This window comes from Meriones unguiculatus, chromosome 7, assembly GCF_030254825.1.
Source record: "Meriones unguiculatus strain TT.TT164.6M chromosome 7, Bangor_MerUng_6.1, whole genome shotgun sequence".
Taxonomy (NCBI): domain Eukaryota; kingdom Metazoa; phylum Chordata; class Mammalia; order Rodentia; family Muridae; genus Meriones; species Meriones unguiculatus.
In genome coordinates this window covers 33,465,992-33,490,623 of record NC_083355.1, presented here as the reverse complement: position 1 = coordinate 33,490,623, position 24,632 = coordinate 33,465,992, and the positions used below count along the sequence as shown (strand labels likewise).

Here is a 24,632-nt window from a genome sequence, read left to right as displayed (position 1 = left end):
CTGCCTCTTACTGTTGAGTGCTGGGATTAAAAGTATGTACCCCCATGCTTTGGGATGGGGAAAGAGGGACAACCCAAGACATTTGAAAATTTATAAAATTTTCCTCTATGATTTAAGTAGTAGATTAAGGCAGATGGATATTGCCATTTACCTAAATATATTGATTTTCTGTTAAAGTTTAGCATTAAAGAAATACCTGTTGAATCTCAGACAATAGTTATTGTTTCATACTTTTTAAAATTATGTTATTTTAAATTATGTATATACATGTGGTTATGTGCATGTGACTAGAGCTGCCTATGGAGGCCAGAAGAGCGCGTTGGATCTCCTGCTGCGCTATATTATAGGTGTTTGTGAGCCACCTAGTATGGCTGCTAGGAATTGGACTTGTGACTTCTGCAAGAGCAGTACACACTTTGAACTGCTGAGCCAACTTTCCAGCCCCATTTTACCCTTATTTTCTTCTCAGGAAGCTTATTCTGATTTGTTTGTTTGAGACAGCATCTTGAGAGTTATTCAGCACATACGGTCCTGGAACTTGCTGTGTAGCACAGGACGGTCTCCCTTTCATGATCCTCTTGACTCAGCCTTCCAGATGCTAGGTAGAATTACAGGAGTGTGTATCACACCCAGCATAGTAGGCCAAAGACTTATCCCTGACATGAATTGTCTGGCAACCTTCTGCTGGAGAAATAGGGTAACTTTATACCAACTGCAGTGTACTGAGTGCGTGCCTGAGGATTTGTTTGTTTTGTTTTTAAACAACTGATGTTAACCATAATACATGTGTTGAAAGTATGTGATTTTGTATGTTTGACAAATGTATATATTTTTTAAATCATCACTGTTGTCACAAAGATGAATATACATTTTTATTTTTGTACATCTTTGTGTTTTGTTCACTCACTCCTCTCTCCATGTAGCTCCCAATTTGGTTTCTATCATACATTGATATTTTTCTATAGCTATATAAAAATGGACTCTCACATACTCATGTTATATTTAAATTCTTTCAGCAAAATTATTTTTGAGTTTTATTCATGGTACTGAATACATCAATAAATCCTTTTTTGTAATTGCTTAGTGTTCACTTTATGTTCAACTGATTATATTCATTTGGGTTGATTATAAACAACAAAGACTAGCTGTAGCTGGTATAGCTAGAGCTACTATGAACATTCTCATACAAATCTCTACATGGATATGTGATTTCTCTTCCTGTTAGGTCTACTTCATACAGATGGCTGAGTCAAATGTAGAAAAATGTAGTCAAATGTCTGAAAAAAATTTTAAAAATAAAATAATTAAATTTTGTTTTCTTTTGTTTTATTTATATATTTGTATATGTGACTGTGGGGTGGTGGATGCAGAGGCCTGAAGGGTTGGGTCCCTCTGAAGGTGTCCATGGTTGTGGGCGCTGGGAACTGAACTCTGCTCCTTTGAAAGAACACTGCATGCTGATGGCTGCTGAGCTATCAGTCTCGATTACAGCCCTAATTTTTAATTAATTGCTGACAGTCTTCTGAACAAGTTGCTTATTTTATATTCCTACCTGTATTGTATAAGTTCCATTGCAGTACTGCTAGCACATGGCATAATCTTCTCAAAGTAGCTGTTTTTATGAGTATTTTTATGGCAGTAATTTTTATTTGTGTTTAGTGATATTGGGAATTCTTACACTTGCTTACCATGCATATTTGTTGAAGTTCTCTTCAAATCTTCTGCCTATAATATTATTGAGTTTTGTCTTTTGTTAGTTTTTTTGTTTGTTTTGTTAGTTTTTATAATTCTTTGTTGTTTGTCCTAGCTAGTTTTTCTTAACTTGATGCAAGTTAGTTATTTGGGGACAGGAACCTCAGCTGAGAAAATGGCTCTAGCATATTGGCAGTAGACAAGTCTATAGGCTATTTTCTTTTCTTTTTCTTTCTTTCTTTTTTTTGAGACAAAGTTTGTCTGTGTAGCCTTGGCTGTCCTGGACTTGCTTTGTGGACCAGGCTGGCCCCAACTCACAGTGATTCACCTGCCTCTGCCTGCCAAAGTGGCTTTGAAGTTTTTTTTTGTTGTTGTTGTTTTTTTTTAAGATTCATTTTATTTATGTATACGGTATTCTGCCTGCATGTGTGTCAGAAGAGAGCACCAGATCTCACTATAGATGGTTGTGAACAACCATGTGTTGCTGGGACTTGAACTCAGGACATCTGGAAGAGCAGCCAGTGCTCTTAACCTCTGAGCCATCTCTCCAACCTAGGCTATTTTCTTGATTGATGATTAATGTGGGAGGGCCCAGCTCAGTAGGGGCTTGCTGCTGCTAGGCAGGTGGTCCTGGCTGGTGTAAGAAAGCAGGTTGAATAAGCCATAGGAGCAAGTCACCAAGCAGCATTCCTCCATAGCCCAGGCATAAGTTTCTGCCTTGAGTTCCTACCTTGACTTTCTTCAGGAACAGAGTATGACCTGAGAGTTATAAGCAGAAATAAATCTTTGCCTCTCTTTAAGTTGCTTTTGATCCTGTGTTTTGTAATAGCAGTAGAAACCTAAGACATCGTAGTTTTAAATGAGTGTCTAAGTTGCCTGAACTTCCCTTGAATTTAGTGTCTTCCTGCCTCAGCCTCATGCAGAATCTTTATATTAAAAAACAACAACAAAAAACCAGATGTAAATCCTTATCTGGTAAATGCTTTGTAAAGTTTTTTTGTCTTTTTAAAATTTCTTTGTGTGTGTATGTGTTTGTTTTGTTTTGTGTTGTTTTTGTTTCTCTAGACAGGGTTTCTCTGGGTAGCCCAGGCTGACCTGGAGCTCACTCTGTAGACCAGGCTGGCCTCAAACTCTCAGAGATCTGCCTACTAATACCTCCCAAGTGCTGGGATCAAAGGTGTGCACCATCACCGCCTGGTTGTCTTTTTGATTTCTTAAGTAGAGAATTACAAATTTTGCCAGAGTCTGATTTGTTTTTTGTGTTTATTTTGTGTCATATTTAAGATTTTCTCTTATGTTTTTTCATAAATGTTATTTTAGGATTTATATTTAGGTCTGTGATAATTTTTTAATTTTAAAAAAGATTTTTAATGTATATTTGTGTTTTGCCTGCACGTATGTCTATACATGCAATGCCCACAGAAACCAGGAGAGGGAGTAAGATTGCCTAGAACTGAAGTTATACAACCTCAGTGTCATACTTAGGAATACCATCCCCCTTCCTTTGAGTCTGGGTTTCCTCAGCCTAGAGCTTACCAATTAGGCTAGTCTGGCCAGTGAGCTCAGAGTCCTGTGTCAGCCTCCTCAACACCAGGATCACAAGCATATGCCACTATGCTCAGTACATTGGGAAAGGCCAACGAGGAGGACAAGCTTTTGTTTGGCTTCTCCTGTGTAGGAATGGATAGGGTAGGTAGTTATGGCCGAAGTTTTAGTTGGATGATTTAAATTATGGGTTCTAAATGACTAGTGAGCAGTGTGTAAGGTGACGGAGCAGGTATAAACACTTGTTAGGAAAGCTTGATGACCTATGAAAAAATGTAGGAGAAGAGAATAAACTCTACATAATTATTCTATGACTTTCACGCGCATCCTGTGGCATAGCATGATCCCATACTGACACAAACAGTTGTACAAATATAATAACAAAGTTAGAAACATCTAAACTATAGAGTTGTCTCTAATAGTCTGTGACTTAGCCACTGGGATAGTTAAGGTAGGGGAATGTTTTCTCCTGGGGTATATAGCCTCTGAATTCTATAGTGTGCATTTCAAAGATATGCTCCCATTTGAGCATTCTGCTGGCCAGAGAGTGGAAGACTACCCCCCAGCCAGGAGTATTTTAAGATGTTAAAAAACATCATAGTATCCAGGTTGGGTGTAGTGGCACACAACTTTAATCCCAGCACTTGGAAAGGCAGAGGAAGTGGGATTTCTGAATTTAAAGACAGTCTGGTTTACATTAGAGAGTTGCAGGCCAGCCAGGTCTGTATGGTGAGACTCTGTCTTGAAAAATAAGAGAGAAAAAGGAAGAAAGAAAGAGAAGAGAAGAAACAAGATGGACACAGCGGTGAACTTTGTATTTCCCGGGACTGTGCAGAGAAACCATGGATCCCTGGACCAAGCTGGCCAGCCTTACGCACATGACAAGTCCCTGGCCAGTGAGAAATCCTTTTGGGGAAGGTGGGAGGGTACACACATACAAAAGTGTCTGGCACTTGAGCATGACACTGAAGTTGTCTTCTGGTTTCCATGTGCACACACACAATTAAAAAGCAGCCAAGTACAGTGAACAGGTAGAATGGGTGCCTAGGTAGCCAGTAATGTTAAATTTCACTGATTAAACAGGGAAATGGAAAATAAAACCATAAGAATACTGTGATATACCTATTAAATTTATAAACAACTATAGACAAAATTATAAATGTTGGCAAAAGATATATGAAAAGAAGCTTTTTTTTTTTTTGACACATCTCTTGGATCAGTTATTGGTGCAATTTGTTAATAGCATGTTTATTAGTATGCCCTAATCAGCAATTTCAGTCCTAGAAAGACTGGATGATACCTACAAGGAGTGACGTATGAGGATTGCTTTTCATAATTATTTAGTAATACTAAAGACTAAGAAAGATCCTGATGTTTACAAATTGTGCTATTCACCCCAAGGTGTTCCTCCGAAACTACTGAAATTAAAGGCAATTTGTAACTATATTGAGATGGTGGTGCAGACCTGTATGTAGCACCAAATATTTGGAATACCTGTGGCCAGAGGATTTGTAAGTTTGAGGCTATATAGTGAGACCCAGTCTCAGAAAAAGATAAAAACAAACTGAAGTAATACTGAATAACAAATGCATTCAGGAAATAACCCGGTGTTTATATAAAGGTAAAAATCCTTAGGGTGTTGTTTATGTTTGTACACATTATTTACTTCTGATGAACTTTAGCTGTTGGGGACAGTTCCCTTTGGAAAAGGCAGTCTTGGAATGAAGGATGGACATAAAAGCACTCATTGTTTTGGGCAAAATACTGTGCTGGATAGTTTTTATGTCTACTTGACATAATACTTGACTTGATAGTTTTTTGACTTGATAGTGAGGTATTGCAAAATTGCCTCTATAAGATCAGGCAGTAGGCAAGACTCTAGGACGCTTTCTTAAGTAGTGATTGATGTGAGAGGGCCCAGCCCATTGTGGGAGGTGCCATCCCTGGGCTGGTGGTCCTGGGTTCTATAAGGAAACAGGCTTGCAAGCCATGAGGAGCAAGCCAGTAAGCAGTACCCCTCCATGGCTTCTGCATCTGCTTCTGCCTTTGGATTCCTGCCCTGACTACATTCAGTGATGGACTGATGTGGAAGTGTAAGCCAGATAAACCCTTTCCTCTCAACTTGCTTTTGGACCTTGTGTCACATCATAGCAAGAGTAGTCCTAAGTAAGACAAATGCACGTGAAAATTTTTATGTGTGCACATAACATTAACTTACAAGCATACCCTGCTTTAGGTCGTATATTCATGCAATCCTAGCACTTTAGAGGCCGAAGCTGAAAGATTGCCTTGAATTCAAGGCCAGTTTGGGCTGCATGAGTTCCAGATTAGCATGGGCTACAGAGTAAGAACCTGTTTCAAAATATAAAAAAAGGGGGCGGGGTGAAGAGACCTGGTCAATGCTGATACTTAAAAATATGAATGACAATATATAACACACTTGTAGGGTTTGTTTGTTTTTTGGCCCTTTTATAATTTACCCGTATCTTTATTATACTGATCACATGGTATCATTATTTATAAAACCAAGGCTTCATGTCTTGATGTCTATCATATTGCTCTATTCTTAAGTGCTATAAGCTATGGTTACTCAAAAGATGTAAACCCAATTGAAATGATTATGTTAACTTCTGTCACTGTGACAAACTACTTAAGAGACTAAACTACTGGTCCATAGTCCAGTAGCCCTGTTGCTTTGGGAGTCTATGGCAAGGCAATATGTATGTCATGCTGCAAGAAACCTGTTTAACTTTTGGCATTTGGGAATGAAGGAAGTGGCCAGGGTTCTAACATGCCCTTTGAGACATTATCTAACTTTCATCCATTGGAATTCATATCTTAAATCTTCTGCCACCTCCAGTAGCTCTATAGATTGGTGTCAGTCTTTAGCACTAGGCTCTTCGGGTAAGTTGAATATCATCTATAGGGAATTTTGTAGTTGAATTTGTTTGCTAGAGGTGTCTTGACAAAATTCTACTAAATGGGATCTTTGAACAATAGAAATTAATCTTGTCATAGTTCTAGATGCTGGTTGTTCATGGCTAAAGTGATAGCAGGTTTCAGTTTTTCCTGAGGTCTCTTGCTATGGCCTGTAGATAATTGCTCCCTCACTTGTCTTTTGGGATTTTGTATGCTGAGAACTCTGGTTACTTTATTTTGGCTCAATGAACTCTTCAAATATAGTTGAGGACTAGGGGTTTGGGCCTACAATTATATAAATTTGTAGGTGATGAAAGATATAGCCCACAATAATACCTAGTAACAAAGCTGCCTCATAATCTTACAGGAGTTGAAACAGCAGTGGTAGGTACTATTCCAAATTACCGTGTAAACTGCTAGAAATGCAGACTAGTTTTACTGTATTGAAAACCCAGAGTCTTTTAACTGTTATGCATGTTTTAACTACATTAGATTTCTCATTCTCTTTTATAAAGGATTTATTTTATGTCTGTCTATTTGAGTGCCTGCATGTATGTTTGTGTACCACAAGCATTCCTGCTGCTTGAGAGACCAGAAGAGGAGGTAGAGTCTCTTGGAACTGAAGTCATAAGCTGCTGTGAGTCACCATGTAGGTGCTGGGAACCAAACCCAGGTCCCTGCAAGATAAGCAAGGGCTCTTAACTGCTGATGTCACTCCAGCCCCACCACATTTCTCATTTTTTATCTCTGACTTAATATTTCAAGAACTGATAAGGTTGTGCATGTGTGATAGCAGTATTTCTTTTAGCTGTATATAATTAGAAATGCTTATTGTTAAACATGTAGAACTTGTATGTTTGCTCATTAATATATAAAGTAATTTAACTATATCAGTGTGACAATATATTTAGTTATTTTTTAACTTATCCCTAAAGTGGGAAGAAAAAGTTCATTAAAATCACATAAATTCAATTATTTAACTGTTAAAATGCAAACCTAGATTCTGCAAAGATTCTTAATTTCCAAACTTACTTTGAAATTTAAACATTTTTTTTTAATTTATTTTATATGTATGTGAGAATTTCTGCTTGTGTACGTACACATGTGTACCTGGTGCTCAGGGAGGCCAAAGGAGGCATTAGATCCCCTGTAACTGGAGTAATTGAAAGTTGTGAGTCACATTGTGGGCGCTGGGAACTGAACCTTGGTCCTCCGCAAGTGCTAATGCTCTTAACAACAGTAACATGTCTTCAGTCCCTATCTTTTCATTTTTGAGAGTCTCATGTAAGAACCAGAACTGGCTGACCTCAATTACCTCATGTAACTGAAGGTTGGCCTTGAATTTCTAATCCTCCCCTTCCCTAGTGCTGGGGTTGCAATTATGTGCAAACAGGCTCACTTTCTGATGAGTTATGGGTTGAACTTAGGGCTCCTTGTATGCTAAGCAAGCACTGTTACCAGTCCAGTTACATCCCTACTCTTGAAGGTTATTTTTTTTCTTAATTTTGTTTTTTCATTAAATAACCAGATTAGTGTTGTTTTAAAATTTTTATTTTTAATACATTTTAATTAAAATATAAATATATAACATACTCTTTTTTTTTTTTTTTTTTGCTTCTTCCAGCCCCTCCTATGTTTCCTCTCTTCAACTCCTCCCAAGCCTCTCATTAGTTAACAATAATAATTTATTATTATTATTATTATTAGGGTGTGTGTGTGTTAAACTCAGCTTGAGTCCATTTTTGTTGTTTGTGTGTATATGATTTCAGGGCTGAATGTTATATTGGATAACCACTTAGGTGGCTCATCCCTTGGAGAGGATAATTCTCTCAATAGTCATTAGTTGCCTGGCTGGTCTGAAACTGGCAGTGTAGACTAGGCTAGCCTTGAATTTGATATGCTTGTCTCTGCCTTCCAAGCAATAAGATTAAAGGTATGCACCACCACACCTGATTCCAGTTTTTCTTAATTACGATTCTTTCATTTATTTTGAGACAAGAGTTTCATTATGTACCCCTGGCTGACCTCAAACTTGATATGTAAACCGAACTGGCTTGGAACTGGCTGTGTAGACTTGGCTGACATAAAACTCAAATCCTCCTGCCTCTGCTTCTTAAATTCAGGAATTAAAGGTGTGGACTGCGATGCCTGTCCTTTTTTATTAAAAATTTGGAAATGCCTTTGAACACTATTTTTGTTAGTTGAGATACTCTTTTTTTTCCCCTCTCTCACAGTTGCGGTCTTGCAGTAAGAGTGAATTGATATCTAAGAGCTCAGAGATCCTAATGATGTTTCAGCAAGTTCACCGAAAGCCCATGGCATCCTTCGTTACCACGCCTGTTCCACCAGACTTTACCAGGTATAACAGTTTTAAATTTTAATTTCCATTTTATATTTATATAACAAGGTAGATACTTGAGTAAGCTATAGTGACAATTTTGGAATTTTGGTTTCTTTAACACACACAGAAAAAAGCTGGGCGTAATGGCATATGCCTTTAAATCCCAGCACCCAGGGAAGCAGAGTCAAGTGGATCTCTGTAAGTTTGAGGTCAGCCTGGTCTACAAAGCAGGTCCAGGATAGCCTGGGCTACACATAGAAACCCTGTCTCGAACAACCAAAAAAAAAATTTTTTTTTTTTTTTTTTTTTTTTACTAGAGCTCTATTTTCATAGAAAACAGCAATTCTTAATAACTTCTTTAATGTCTACTCTTTCTTTCCTTCTTTGTGTGTGGATGGGAAATAGTTTCTGAATGCGGTAGTGCTTGTGGGGGTCAGAGGACAGCTTAGGGAGTCTGTTCTCTCTTTTCACCATTGTGTATAAGGAATTGAATTCCAAGATGGTCAGGTTTTGTAGTAAGCGCCTTTACATGTTGAACCCCCTTGAAGGCACTAGTCATTCTTTCATTTACCTTTTAAGTCAGTGTGTATCTTGTTAATCAAAACTTGAAAGTAGATAGACTACTAAAAGGTTTTGAAGGAGACATAGTACCTCTGGATTTTAAAAGAAGTGGAAGGAAGCAATTAACAGAAAGTTTGTAATCTTGATATCTTTTTTGATTTTTCAGATTGGGTTGCATCTTCAAATTCTTCTCAACTGCATAAAAATTAACTATCAGTCCCTAGTCCGTTTCAGATACCTGGGAGAAATGGTCTAGTTGTGAAGGGAAACTAGATTTTATGTAGCCCATACAGTGGATGCCTTTGGGTCTTCTTTTCTTCCCTTGTTCATGATGTTTTGATAAAATCAGTGATCTAAACATTTAAAGATCTGTGACTTGTAGCTTACCAGGATAGAGAGATGGTTTAAAGCTTATTTCTCATGTTCTGTGCAAACAGATGAATTGACGACACTGTGACATGAATGTATTTGTAAAGCCCAGAGTAATCTTAGGAAAAATAAGGGAACCAATCAAAGCTAAAGCAGTGCTGAGATGGAGAGACCATGAGGTCATGTGCTACATACTGTATAACCCTGTCTTTATTGAAGTTCCAAAGCACTAATCTGTTACACTACCTATGCATGGAACTTTTCCTGTAAGAAATAAACATGTGGTATGCTGGTAGGCTTTTGTCAACATGACACAAACCTAGATATATCTAGAAAGCAGCAACTTAAGTTGAGAAAAATCCCTCTATCTCATTGGTCTCTCTACGCAAATCGTTAGGGCATTTTTTTTGGTTAGTGATTGATGTGAGATGGTCCAGGCTACTAGTGTCACTCTTAGCAATACTCCTCCATGGCCTCTGCTTCAGTTTCTGCCTTCTAGGTTCCTGCCCTACGATTTTGACTTGATTTTCCTCAGAGGCAGACTGTAATTGTAAGCTAAAACCCTTTCTTCCCCAAGTTGCTTTTGGTTATGGTATTTATCCCAGCAATAGAAACATAGAAATGTCACAATATCCTGGGAAAGACAGATGAATTTTCTGTGTTCTGAATCTGGCTTATAGCAAAAACAACACATGTCACTAGAAAAAGCTCATAGCAAAAGAAACAATATATAGATCCATAGGTAACATAATTGGTTGAAGTCTTTACATTTTGGAGGATATAGTGAGTTGGTGGGTAAACTAACAATATTATATATTATCCAGCATGATAGCCAAAAATATGTTACTTTTGGTTGAAATTTGAAGACTATTTTAAGATGATCCACTTAGAGTTCTCATTAAGTTTATGGTCTCTTAAAAAGCTTTCCATTGGTCTTGCTAATTAGGGTTTTGTATATTGAGTGCTAGAATATGTACTTGGGTGTTTAACTTTTTAAGGGGTAGTCAAGATTCATCAGGCACCAAGATGTAGAGGTACAGAGTGTGAGCCCTGTAAGAAATACCAACAGCTGACGAGGGATTTGATAGGACTTGGTATGGTCAATTTGTATAGAAACTGTGTGGATAACTGTCATAGGGCGAAGAACATCTTCCTATGCTGGAGAATATGTAATCTATTTAGATACATTTGTTCTTTTATTGTTTTTGAGTCAGGGCCTTACATACAGAGGCTTGTCTTAGACATGCTGTTTTTCCTGAGGCTAGACTTGAACTCTTTGTGTGTGTGTGTGTGTCTTATTTTGTGACAGGGTTTCTCTACATAGCCTTGGCTGTCCTGCACTTTTATTTGTAGCCCAGGCTGGCCTTGAACTAACTCGCAGCCATCCGCCTGCCTCTGCCTCCCAGTGTGCTGGGATTAGATTTGAACTCTTGCTTCTTCTGCCTCTACCTTCTATGAGATGCATGCATCATCACCATTAATCTTATTGAAAGATGTTAAACTTTAAAATGTTTTTATTTGTACTAACATGGTTACACAAACCGCGTATTACTGTAGGTAGAGTGTGTCTCGTTTTATTCAATTTATAATATGATTATAAATTGAACATATTATAAAATAGTGCATAATATAGCTTTATATTAAATGATGTTTTATGACAATGCCACAAACCATCCACATGATCTAAGGGTAGTTGGCAGCATGATATATTACCCTTTAGCTCATCCTGTGCTTACAGTTTAGTTCTCTTAGGACAAGATTATATGGAATTTAAGCTAGTTGTCATCTTACCTTGCCAAGAAAGTGTAACTGTGCTGATCCATCTCAGTTGTATCCTGAAGCATATATTCTAATCCTGTAAACATCTAGGAGGGCTGGCCTATAGCTTAGTGATGGAGTGCTTGCCGGGCATGCTGGAGGTCCCCAACAGCTAACCATACAAAGTAACCAAAATGTATAGGGGATATTTGCTAGTAAATAACTTTGAAGTAAGTATTTGTTTTATTTCTATTCTAATTACAAACTTGATGGTTTTTTTTTTAATAATTTATTTTATTTTATGTGTGAGGGTATCAGATTCCTTGGAATTGGTGGTACAGACAGTTGTGAGCTGCCATGTGGGTGCTGGGAATTGAACCCGGGTCCATTTGGAAGAGCAGACAGTGCTCTTAACCACTGAGCCATCTCTCCAGCCCCACAAACTTGATGGTTTTATGAATTGATTTGATTTAATGCTCTGCTTAATAAAGATTGGAACTTTATTGAGGAACTTGTTTTTTAACTAAATGGAAATTATAACTAAAAATAATGCTTGATTTTTTTTTTTTCCTTTTGTTTCTTTTTAGTGAATTGGTTCCATCTTATGATTCAGCTACTTTTGTTTTGGAGAACTTCAGGTAAGACATGTTGAAAACTCTGAGTTTGTTATGTGCAAAAGTAAGATTGAAGACAGTGTCCTTATGGGGCAGGAGAGAGCTAGTGAAGACCTTAACTGAAGTTTCCTCTTAGAAGCAGAGCTGATCTGGAGTGTGTGTGCTGAGCTTCATTTCTCATCTCAAAGGGCAGAAATATTTTTATTTCAGAGGGTTAAAAATATTTGCACCTAATGCTTGGTGTGATGGTGCACATACCTTTAATACTCTGGAGGCAGAGGCAGGCAAATCTCTGAGTTTGAGGGTAGCCTGGTCACAGAGCTAGTTCTAGGACAGCCAGAACTACACAGAGACACCCAGTCACAACAACAAAAACAACACAACAACAACAAAAGGCACATAGAAAATGAGCTATCTTGGTTATGTAAGGTTCAGTCTAGAGCAAAATGTATTTTTGTTTCACATATACATTATAACACATAACATAAAGATAATTCCGTATAGTATCTTTAGTGACTGTGCTTTGACCATTTTGTGTGGCATGAAGTTGGGCATATAATTTCTTTGCTGAATCTTAAAAGTGTCAGAATTTGGAATATTTGGATTTCAGATTTATAGATTAGGAGTGCCAAATTTGTATTGTCAGGACTGGTTGTTTCTTTAGTTCAGGAAAAGAACCTTTTGTTCTGCTTTTCAAAATAAGGTTTCTCTGTATAGCCCTAGCTGTCCTGGAACTTCTCTACACCATGCTCTCCTTTGTAGACCAGGCTGACCTTGAACTCAAGGATCCACCTGCCTCCGCCTCCCAAGTCCCGGGATTAAAGGTGTGCTCCACCAACGCCTGGCACACCTTTTTAATTGGTATTTAAAATTATGTGTGTCTGTGTATGTATGTGCGAATGCAGGTGTCCAAGGAGTCCGGAAGAGGGTTTCAGATTCCTTGGGGCTGGAGTAATAGGCAGTTGTAAACTACTTAATGTAGGTGCTGGAAACCGAACTCAGGTCCTTTGAAAGAACTCTAAATGCCCTTAACTGCTGAGCTCTCCAGCTGTCAGTTTGTGTGTGGCAACATCCTGTAGTGTCCTGGAATCTTGTCAAGTACAGGCTTGTGGGCAGGCCAGCAAGGCCTAGGATGCATGTGATTCCACCTCCTCTGTATTGGGCTTGCCATGCAAGCCATTGTGGCTCACAGTTCTTTAGGTTCTGGGGATTGATTCAGGTCTCTGTGCCTGCAGAGGACCTTTATACACCAGCCTCCTCAGCCTGTTCTCTCTGTTTTCATGGAGCAATTTTGCAGCTAAAAGTCTTTCTGAGTTTTCCCTACAAATGTTAAGGATTGATGCACACTGCTGTTTCTCCATTAAAAACATGCTATACAGAAGTGGTCTGTGTTGTTTTGTTTGATCCTTTTTGGTGCTTAATATTTGAGCTGTGTATGAGCTATACACATGCTGTGCCATTAGGTAAATCTGTAACTCTATAGTTTACGAGGACCTGACACTGTCTTCACTGGGTTTCGTTTTGGAAATAACAGGGTGCTTACTGAAGTATAGTTAAATTGGGTACTTAGTGGTGCTTTGATTCCCGACATGTCACAGCTATTGAGTTCTTACTGGGTTGGGTTTTGATTGAGACTGAAAAGATAATGCTGAATGTTTTTCAGTACCATTAATTCATAATGTAAATATGTCCAAGCTTACTTAATGATAACTTGTTCACTCACTTTCTGTTGTTGAGTATTTTAAATATTAACCTAAGGTGTGTAGTTGGTTTTGGTTTTGCTTTTGCCATTTCATAACCGTTTTGATATTGAACTTTGGTTGGTTTTCTTCTTTAGCACTTTGCGCCAGAGAGCGGATCCTGTTTACAGCCCACCTCTTCAAGTTTCAGGTCTTTGCTGGAGGTTAAAAGTTTACCCAGTAAGTTTTTTTTATATTTCTAAGTTCAACTCAATTTTGAACTTTTCTTCAGTGTTTTGAAGTATATTAGTTTACTTATTAAAGAAGTAAGGAAATTAGTAATTTTCTATTTCTTTATGCCATTTATTTGTGGAAAAATATGTTAAGTGTGAGTGTATAAACTGTAGCATCAATAAGTTTTACTTCTGGTTTATAGAGAGATACATACATTTAGAAGAAAGTTTTAGAGGCTGGAGTTTTTTTTTGGTGGCAGCAGTTTGGAGCAATTTGCTCTTACAGAGGACTGAGGTTTGATTTCCTTGTGGTAGCTCACAACCATCTGTAACTCCAGTTTGAAGGGATCCTTCACACTCTCTGACTTTCAAGGGCACCAGGCACATGTCTGGTACACAGACATACATGCAGTCCAAACATAGATATAAAGCAAATAAATTTAAACAAATTTCAAAGATGTTTTTCAGTTTTTCCTTTCTTTTGAGACAGGGTTTTTCTCTGTAGCCCTGGCTGTCCTGGAACTCACTCTGTAGACCAGGCTGGCCTTGAACTCAGAGACCCTCCTGCCTCTGCCTCCTGAGTGCTGAGATTAAAGGCATACACCACCATTGACCAGGTCGTTTTTTATTGTTGTTGTTTTTAAATTCATTCTGTATTTTTGCTTGCTTGCTTGCTTGCTTGTATGTATGTGTACCCCAGTGGTGCCTGGTGATGAGAATGTTGGATCCTCTACTAAAGTTACAGGTGTTTGTAAGCCACTATGTAAGTGCTGGAAATTAAAAATACTTTAAATATCGTGAAAAAATGTAAAAAATGATCACTTGAAGAGTGTCATGTAGTTCATTTGCAGAGTGCTTATCTGCCAGAGTTCTTATTTACCCAGCACCTTACAAGAAAGTCACAGGTCCTGAAAACCATTAAAGATCTGCTGATTGAATTTAATGGACAGTGGAATATAGAGATATTGTTAGGCTTCTTTTCATACATTATTTTTGTTTTTTATGTGTATGTGTTAGTGCCTGTATGTATGTATGTATGTATGTATGTATGTATATCACAGGTAAGCATGGTGCTCTTGGAGGCCAGAAGAGGACATCAGATCCCCTGGAATTGGAATTATAGGTAGTTGTGACACACCATGTGAATGCTGAAAATTGAACTTGGGTCCCCTACAAGAACATCAAATGCTCTTAACTGCTGAGCAGTTGCTCTACGTAAACCCCACCCTTTTTTTTTTTTTTTTTTTTGAGGCAGGTTCTTACTATCTGGCTCAGACTGGTCTAATCCTTTGGTGTAATTCAGGTTAATCTTGAACTCATAATTCTTCTGCAGTAGCATTTGGAGTGCTGGGAATAGCCTGGTGCGTACATGTTTTGCAGTATTAGTAGTCACTTTTTGTGTTATTTCTTTTCCACTTGTTGGTTGAATCTATATATAATCTCACTGAGTTAGTGCCCAGGTTTTTTTTGCCATGATCTTAGTGGATGGAAGTGATTCTAGTATTTTTTTTCTTTTGCTTCTTGTGTGTGATAAGATAATCTAGGATCATTCTGGGCATTTATTACTATATGTCATAGTCACATCATTTTCCCCAATATCATTTTTTGTAATTTTATTTTAAATGTTTGAACATTTATTATTTCTCTGTGTATTTTCCTTTGCATGTATGTCAGTGCACTCACGTGCATCATTAGCCTCCATGTGGATTCTGGTAATCAAACTTTGCTCCTCTGGAAGAGCAGCCATTTTCTCTTAGCTCCATCTCTCCACCCCCACCTCTACACCAACAAAGCATGAGCGATATGGTGTGGCTCAAAGCTTTTAATTTGCTAGACACTATTTACAAAGAGCAGTCTGTTTTGCCATTCCCAAGCCAACACAGTAAAGGAGGTCTTCCTAGCCAGGGATGTCCTCAGCAACTTTGGAACATTTGCTCCTTTGAAACTTAAAGGCTATTTCACGAATCTTGCCAACTGTGTCAATGATGTCTTATATGTAGCTAGACTTTCTGTTTTGACTGAGTGAATATTACTTATAGAGCAAGCAGAAATAAAGGATAAATAGCAAGTTACAGATAGAGAGTTGTAGCAGATAAATAGGAAAACACTGTGAAGTCAGGAGTTTACAACATTTTACAGGTAAGCTGGAGTAGCTTGACTGAGGGAGCAAAGTTAATGTGGAGTTGGAGGCTTACATAGACTTCCAGCAGAAAGTGACTAGGGAAGCAGATAGAGCTTAATGAACCAGTGAGTTCGTTGGAGAAGTGTGGATAAGGGTTTACTTACAAGAACATGAGTGACTGAGCTGCATCGCTGAGAGGCCCACAGATGTATGGAAGTTGCATCCCTGGAGTTCCCTGTGTGACTTCCAAGCAGCTGACAGGTGGGAGCATTTCTTCTCCCCAACAGCTGTTCACTGCTTTGGCAACCCAGCAGAGGTGGAATATGGATTTTTTTTCCAGTTTGTAAGTTTTAGGAGTTTTTTGAGACTTGTAAATTTTGTTTACTTTGGAGTCTTAGGAACCGAAATGGAGCTTTGGAGGGTAGAATGTTTCAGTTTGGAGGACATGTCTCTAATTCCATCAATCCAGAGGCAGAGACAGGTGTTTGAGACCAGCTTGGTACATATGCAAGTTTAGGGCCAGTTAGGAATATGCAATGATACCCTATTTCAAAAATAAAACAGGCAGTTTTGAGTTCAAGTCAAGCGTGAGCCTTATAGTGAATTCCATACTAGCCTTCACTATTCTATGAGATCTGTCTGAAAAACTAAATAAACCTTGAAGTGCTCATCTTTAAGCAACTCTCTGCTTTCTCCTCCTCCCAGCCTTTGATGGCCCTATTCTATATTTTGTTTCTGTGAATTTGACTACTGGAGATACATAAGTGGAATGAATCATTTAATAGTTTATTGTGACTGGCTTATTACATTCAGTATAATGAGTATGATATCCTCAAGGTTCATCCTTTTATAAAATAATTTTTGTAGCATAGAATTTTCATTCATTGATAATGATGAATAATAGTCTGTTATATGCATATTTTACATTATTGTTCACTTATTTTTCTTATTTTTCACTTATATTTCATCCTTTTTTGAGACAGGCTCTTACTGTGTACTCAAGCTCCCCTCCCGTCTCGGGTGCTGTTAACACAGAGTGCCACACAGCTCTTTAAGAAAATGTTTTCAGGTATTCCAGTAGATAAATATTCACAAGTGGAATTACTGGGTCATAAAGGAATTCTTATTTTTTAAGGAAACTGCATTTGACACCATTTGCACATTAGTATCAACAGTGCAGGAATGTTTTATTTTCTTAATGGACTTGTCACTTTTTTTACATTTTTGGTTTTTTTGTTTGTTTGTTTTGTTTTTCTAGACAGGGTCTCTCTGTGTAGCCTTGGCTGTCCTGGAATTCACTCTGTAGTCCAGGTTAGCCTTGAACTCACAGAGATACGTAAAAGGAACTTTTATTCGCTGGTTTCAGTTGTTGCCTCTGTCTGCTAACCTAGGCCTATTCTTGGAAGTGTCTAGCCTCTGTACAATCAATCTAACCTAGGCCTAGATGTTTTCAGCCCCTGAGACTTGCTGCTTAAATAGCTTACCTTTTCTAGCTCTTATTGTGCTAAAATCTGGGTTTTTGAAATTTTCTTATTGGTTTTTAAGCTTAAGCACACTGCTTACCCAATTATCAAATGTTCATCTGTGCTCAGTTGGCTTCATTGTTGCATTACAGTTTTATGTTGAGTTTATCTGTACTTTGTTTTGCATAACCTTTCTTTTTTTTTTAAGGATGGAAATGGAGTTGTACGTGGCTATTATTTATCTGTATTTCTGGAACTATCAGCTGGCTTACCTGAAACTTCCAAGTAAGTGATGTAATTACTTATTTCAATACAAATTTCCATGGTTCATGTCTTAGTTAGGATTTTTACTGCTATGACAAAACACCATGACCCAAAAGCAAGTTGGGAGGAAAGTTTATTCAGCTTATACCTTCATATCTGTGTTGATTACCAAAGGAAGTCAGGACAGGAATTCACCTAGGGCAGGAACCTGTAGGCAGGAGCTGATGCCGAGGCCATGAAGGGGTGATGGTTATTGCCTTGTTTCCCATGGCTTGCTCAGCTTCCTTTCTTATAGAACCCAAGACCAGCAGCCCAGGGATGGCACCACATCACAATGGGCTGGGCCCTCCCTCATTGATCAATAATTGAGAAAATGCCTTACAGCTGGATCTCATGGAGGCATCTTCTCAATTGAGACTCTTCTCTGATGAATCTAGCTTGTGTCAAATTGAAATAAGACTAGCCAGTGCACATCAGCTCAACAATTGTTACGAAATGCTTTTTTTTTTTTTTTTTTTTTGAGATAGGGTGTCCCTGTTTAGGTTTGAATTGATAGTTTTCTGCCTCAGCATCTCATGTGCTGGGCTTATAGATGCATGCCACTATTCGTGATTTGTATTGTCTTCTCTCTTTATCTTCCTTCCCTTCTTCTTTCTCTTTCTCTCTGTAGTTCTGGGGATCAGACACAGGGCCCTGTGCAGATGTTCTGCCGCAGAACTGTATCCATAGCCCTTAGGTTTTGTTTTTTTGCTTGTTTGGTTGGTTTTTTGGTTTGATTTTGAGATGGGATCTCACTGTGTAGTCCAGACTGTCGTGAATTCACTATGTGTATAGCATAGGCTGGTCTAGAATTTGTAATCATTTTGTCTCTACCTACAAACTGCTTAGATAATAGGAGAGTGCTACTCTGCCCAATTTTGATTGTTAATTCTGTGAAGGATGTACATAGCTGTAGAGTCTGCAGTCTCTTAAGCTGGTATGGAGTGGCAGTTCTTGTAACTATTTTCTCTTGGTACCCTGTTTATTACTCACATTTATTGATAAACTGAAGAGGTTTTCTTCACACAAACTTTACCATTGTCTCCAAGTGATAAAAGTGAAAACTGTACCATAGTAAAAACATCAATAAACTGGCTGGTGAAATGGCTTAGTCAGTAAAGGTACTTTCTGCCAAGTCTGACAACCTGACTTTAATTTTGGAACCGACACTGGAAGGAGAGGGCCAACTCTTAGTTGTCTCATGAGCTGTACATACATACACATAGAAAATGTATATGAAGTGATTAAATGTTTGTGTTTTTTTAAGTCTCTTGTGAGCCAGGCATGGGAAATGACTTCAATCTTAACAGGTAGAATTAGGCAGATTTCTATACGTCCAGGACAGCCAGGGCTACACAGAGAAAACTTGTCTTGAAAAAATAAAACAAAAAGTCAGTTGTGTATTTACCTATTTTTCATGAAAAGTAACTTTTTCCTAAATATATTTTGTAAAAAAAATTATTTTATAACTGATAAAACGTCATGACCAAGGAAACTTTTGGAAGGAAGAGTTTATTTAGGTTTATGGTTCCAGAGGAATAAGAGTCCATCACCATTATGGTGGGGGAGTGTGGCATCAGACAGGAAGGTAGCTGGAGCAGCTGCGTGCTCATATCTTCAGTTACAGTAGGAAGCAGAGACTGAACTAAGTTCAAGCCTTAAACCTTAAAGCCTGCCTTAGTGACAAACTGTTGACAAACTGTTCAACAAGGTTTCTCCCAAGTTTCCCAAAACATTGCCACCAACTGGGACCAAACATTCAAACGCTGAGACTGTAGGAACATTTATCAAATAAAGCACCATACTGTTGCTTCACAATTTTGAAAATCTTTTTACTGTGGCTTAAATTTAAGATTTTTTCTTTTTTTTTTTTAATTAATTTATTATGTATATTCTGTTCTGCAGCAGGCCAGAAGAAGGCACTAGATCTCATTATGGATGGTTGTGAGCCACATGTGGTTCCTCGGAATTGAACTCAGGACCTTTAGGAAGGGTACCCAATGTTCTTATCCTCTAAGCCATCTCTTCAGCCCCCCAAATTTAAGATTTTTATATTTACTTATATACTTAATTTTTGAAAATATATGTCTAATTTCATGTGGCATTTTCATGTATAAACATGCATATATATATTTTTATTATTATTATTATATTTGCTCTCTATTACTCTCTTTCCTCTCCAACTCTGAGTCTCTTCTTTTTAGGTAGTCCCCATTTTACTTTCATGTCTTTTTGTAGCCCAGTGAGTTATAGTTAGGACTGCTTTGCAAGAACATGGGAAGGAGGTTATTTACAAAAATATGAGCACTTTATCAGCAGCCACTCCACTGAATAAGTCTCTCCCTCACCCAGCAGCCATTCCTTGGCTAGAAATCATCAAGGAGGGTGGAGCCTTATAAGACAGGAATTTTTTATTTTATTTTATTTTATTTTTTTTGCTTTTGCGCCAAGTAACTTAAACTGTCCTTGAACTCATGATCCTCCTAACTCAGCCTCTTGAGCTTCAGTTCTCAACCAGTGGGTGAAGACCTCTTTGGCAAACTTATGTCTCCAAAAATAAATATGCCCTGATTCATAATAGTTGCAAAAATTATAGTTAAGTATCAGTGAAAATAAATTTATGTTTGGGAGTCCTTACAACATGAGGAACTGTATTAAAGGGTCACAGCATTAGCTGACTTTTGAGTGCTGGAATTAACAGTTGTGTGCCATCATATTTGGCCTCAATAATGTATCCATCATTTGCTACTTTATAGATTCTTCTTTCTTTCACCGTTCTCTACCTCCTTTCTTCTAGTCTTTCAACCCCCTAACACTAGATAAGAGAAAAAAGGATAGAGAGGAAAGGAAAGAAATCCCTGAATAAAGCCAGGAGTTGGAAAGTGGGCGACATTATTGTTAGACTATTTTCTTCTGATTAGGGCCATTGAGTTCCTTGGGGCAAATTTGATATTCATTGGCAGGATATCTAATTTCTTCTTGTTTCTTCTTTGCATATAACTACTTAACAAGCGACAACCAACAACCCCCCTCCCCTAAAAGTTGCTACAATTCCAAATATCATATAGCCACAGAAACTATAAGCAGCTGGCAACATCATGGTTTGGTATGGACCTTCTGTTTACAGATGAAAATGGAATAAGAAGGATAAGATAAACATTTCTGCTGTAATGATACATGATACAACATTTTCTGGATGAAGTACCTAGTGAAAATAGTTTTCCAAAGATATGATTAACTCTGTTATTCTTCCTTAAAGCCATGAACGTTTTTTTCAGTGCAGTATATGAAAGGAGAAGTGAGATACAATCAGTCCAGGAATACCAACAAAGCTAGGTGTAGTAGGTAGGATACCCAGAGATGTCAGGGCTCCAGACAAAAATCCAGAGATGATAGCAGATTCCTCTTTTGTGTTTAGCAGAGTTCTAATTAGGACTTCAGAAAAGTAAGGGAAGAGATTGGGGGATAAACCTTAGAAAAGCGTAGCAGGGAGTAGTGAGTGGTTGGTGCTTTCCAAGGGTCCAAGCACTGTCCCTGTTTCTGTCAGCCACCGGAAAGAAACTTGTAATAAATGGGGCATACGGTAGAGCACTGAGGAAGGCTTTTGTTTTGTAGTGGGGAGCAGTAAGATCTAAACTGAATGCTGTGCTGAGTCCACCTCACAAATGAAAACAAGACTCACAAAAATTAAAATTAAAAAAAAAATTCCAGGTAACTTAACTGAATCCTGGACATTAGGACATTGGATCCAATTATAAAGGAATCTAATGGCAGATAAAAACAAATAGAGAAAAAAGAAAACAAATCATCAAATAAATGAAGAAAATCAATTGAAATTAGCCTCTGGTACAGATCTTAGAATTTCAGGAGAAAGACATTAAGACAGTTATATTAATTATATTTTGTTGGGAGCAAGGCCAGTCCAAGGCTGTTTTAGAGACACTCAAAGGAAGAAGTAAATGTCAGTTCTGTGCCCAGAGGCAGACTTGGCAAGATCCAGTCTGTAGCTGGGGCCAGGGCATGGAATGTTTCAGTTTCTGGGACCCCGACTTTTCCCTCTGTGGAGACTGGAATATCAGTCCCAAGGTCTGTGATGCACTTGATATCTTTGTTACTTCTATGCAACATTGTTTGATTAGCTTCCTGCTGTCTTAGCCCCATGGAATGAAAATTTTCTGCTGATTCTGTCCAGTTTTTACCCTATACACTGTATGTACTCCTTGCTTCTTGTACTGCTTTTGTTTCTTTTGAGACAGGGTCTTTCTACACAGCCCTGGATGTCCTAGAGCTCCCTTTTGTAGATCATATTGGCCTTACACTCACAAGGATGTGCCTGCCTATGTACTGAGATTGAAGGCGCATGCTGTAACTTTCTATTCAGAGTGTTTCCTCAGAGGACACTGCTCAGCTGATGGTTCTCTCCTGCCACTTTGTGGGATCTGAGAAGCAAGTTTTCATGCAAGGACCTCTACCCTCTGATCTTTCTTGCCAGCGGAGGCATGGATTAAACTGATGTAGACAACAGACTAACTAGATAGGTTTACTGATAGATTTAGCCAAAATGGTAATACAGAAGAATTCCAAAAATTATAGAATAGTGTTAAAGAGCTTACTGCAGACTCCTGAAGTTCTTTTTATGAGACTTAATGAAGACCTGGAATTTGGGTGGCTGGAAAGATGGCTCTGAGGTTAAAAGCACTGGTTGCTCTTTGAGAGATTCTGAGTTCAATTCCCAGCAACCACTTGGTGCTTCATAACCATCTATGAAATCTGATACTCTCTTCTGACTTGCAGGTATATATGCAAGCAGAACAGTACATACACAATAAATAAATAAATAAATAAATAGCCATCTATGAGATCTGGTGCCCTCTTCTGACATGCAGCCGTACCTGTAGTCATGCATGCAGGCAGAACAGTGCATACACGATAGATAGATAGATAGATAGATAGATAGATAGATAGATAGATGAGATAATGAGATTTTTTTTCTACATTTGGTAGAAACTTAAATGAACAGACCCAGGAAGCTATAACCATAGGAAATATGAAGTAACACTGTACTTAGGTTTTATAAAGCTAGTGATAGCAAGAAAAATACCCTCCAAATAGACTTGGAAATGGAAACTGCGTGAGTAAATTTAAAAATGTTTTAACCTAAAGAGCATATTGATTTTAACAAAAATAGTGTAATACTGATTCTCTCTTTTTGAGGGTTTTTTTGTTTGTTGGTTCATTGGTCTATTGGAATATCTATTGATAAGAATACTGGATACTGCAAACATTGTTGATTTCTTTATAATATAATATTTGGGTTTATATGCAGTAGTACGTATGTGATAACACTAGGATAACAGCCAAAAGCTGAGTGCATATTCATATTTATATTAAAAGTCTGTTGAAAAAGTCTGTTTCCTGTTGCCAAGAAGCGACCAGCCTCTGCTCATACTCTGCTGCCAAAACACATAGGCCAGTCAGCATGGACTGAAGATGTATCAAAGTAAATGTTTACTTCGAAGTTCTGTCAAGTATGCTGGCCACAGGGATCATGAAAGTAACTAATACAACTGTTGGCCAAACTGACATTTATAGAGTGTTTCTTCCAGCAAATGCACGGCACTAATTGATTGTAAGACCATACCTTTCCCAAGATAGGCCATACTGAGAGCCTCGGCTGTCCTGGACTCACTTTGTAGGCCATACTGGCCTCACATTGATCTGCCTGCCTCCTGAGTGCTGGGGTTAAAAGTGTGCGCCACCACCTTTGGCTTTGTAGACTTTCCTGGATAATTTTATGTCAACTTCATACAAGCTAAAATCATTTGAGAAGAGAGAACCTTAATTAAGAGAATTGCTTTAGCTGCACACACCTTTAGTCCCATCACTTCTTAGGCAGAGGCAGGTGGGTCTCTGAGTTCAAGGCTAGAGATCTACAGAGTGAGCTCTAGCATAGCCAGGGCTGTGAAACCCTGTCTTGACCCCCATTGCCAAAAATGGCTTTATAAGATCAGGCTGCAGGCAAACTTGTAGGTCATTAGTTAGTGATTGATGGGGGATGGCCCAGCCCATTGTGGGTTGTGTTATTCCTGGGCTGATGATTTTGGGTTCTGTAAGAAAGAAGGCTGTGTAAGCTATGATGAGCAAGCCAGTAAGCTGCACTCCTCTGGGGCCTCTGCATCAGCTCCTGCTTCCAGGTGCCTGCCATGCTTGAGTTCCTGTCCCGACTTCCTTCAGTGATGAACTGTGGAAGTGTAAGTTAAAAAAAAAAAAAAATAATAACACCCCTATCCCTACCCCAGCTTTAGTGATCCTGACTAAGGCAGTGGCCCATTTGAAATACTGCTGTTTCAATAAATGATACCGTTTTTTGAAATGAATTCAGCCTGGAGTAACAAGTTTATTTTCATATAATTACTTATTTTTACTTTGCTAATTGTACTAATGGTTTCTGTATTTCAGGTATGAATATCGTGTAGAAATGGTTCATCAGTCCTGCAACGATCCTACCAAAAATATCATAAGAGAATTTGCATCTGACTTTGAAGTTGGAGAATGCTGGGGCTATAATAGATTTTTCCGCTTGGACTTACTTGCAAACGAAGGATACTTGAACCGACAAAATGATACCGTGATTTTAAGGTAGTTTCAGATATTTGGTATTGTTGATTTACATTATGGCGAAATAATATCAAAACTTTATTTCAGAGTCTTACTTAATAACATAAATATTGGAATTCACAATAACCTAACTTTTATTTCAAGAGTTCTGTGTAGTTAGATGAGTAATAAAATTGAGAAAATAGTTTGACACCTAGTTATTGATTCCATTAAAAAGGAGACTATTGCCAGATGTGATGCCCCAGTATTTGAGATTAGAGCCAGAAAAAGTAGGCGTTCAAGGCCAGTCTAGGCTACTTAACAACTTTGGAGTCAGTCTGGGTTACCTTGTAGAGCTTGTCTCAAAAAATAAGTAATATTTTTTAAAGGCAGTTTATAGGTTGAACATACTTAACTAAAAATCCAAAATGTCCCA

General features: G+C 38.1%; 1 protein-coding gene across 3 annotated transcripts in view; it reads left to right on the top strand.

Moving 5' to 3' along the window:
* Trim37 (tripartite motif containing 37) overlaps positions 1-24,632 on the top strand; it is a 127,951-nt gene that overhangs the window by 21,977 nt on the left and 81,342 nt on the right. For all 3 annotated transcript variants that reach the window (XM_060387051.1, XM_060387053.1, XM_060387052.1), the window contains exons 9-13: positions 8,391-8,515; positions 11,773-11,823; positions 13,637-13,718; positions 17,505-17,581; positions 24,059-24,238. In XM_060387051.1, coding sequence (XP_060243034.1) covers positions 8,391-8,515; positions 11,773-11,823; positions 13,637-13,718; positions 17,505-17,581; positions 24,059-24,238 — 515 coding nt within the window. The remainder of the gene's footprint in view (positions 1-8,390; positions 8,516-11,772; positions 11,824-13,636; positions 13,719-17,504; positions 17,582-24,058; positions 24,239-24,632) is intronic.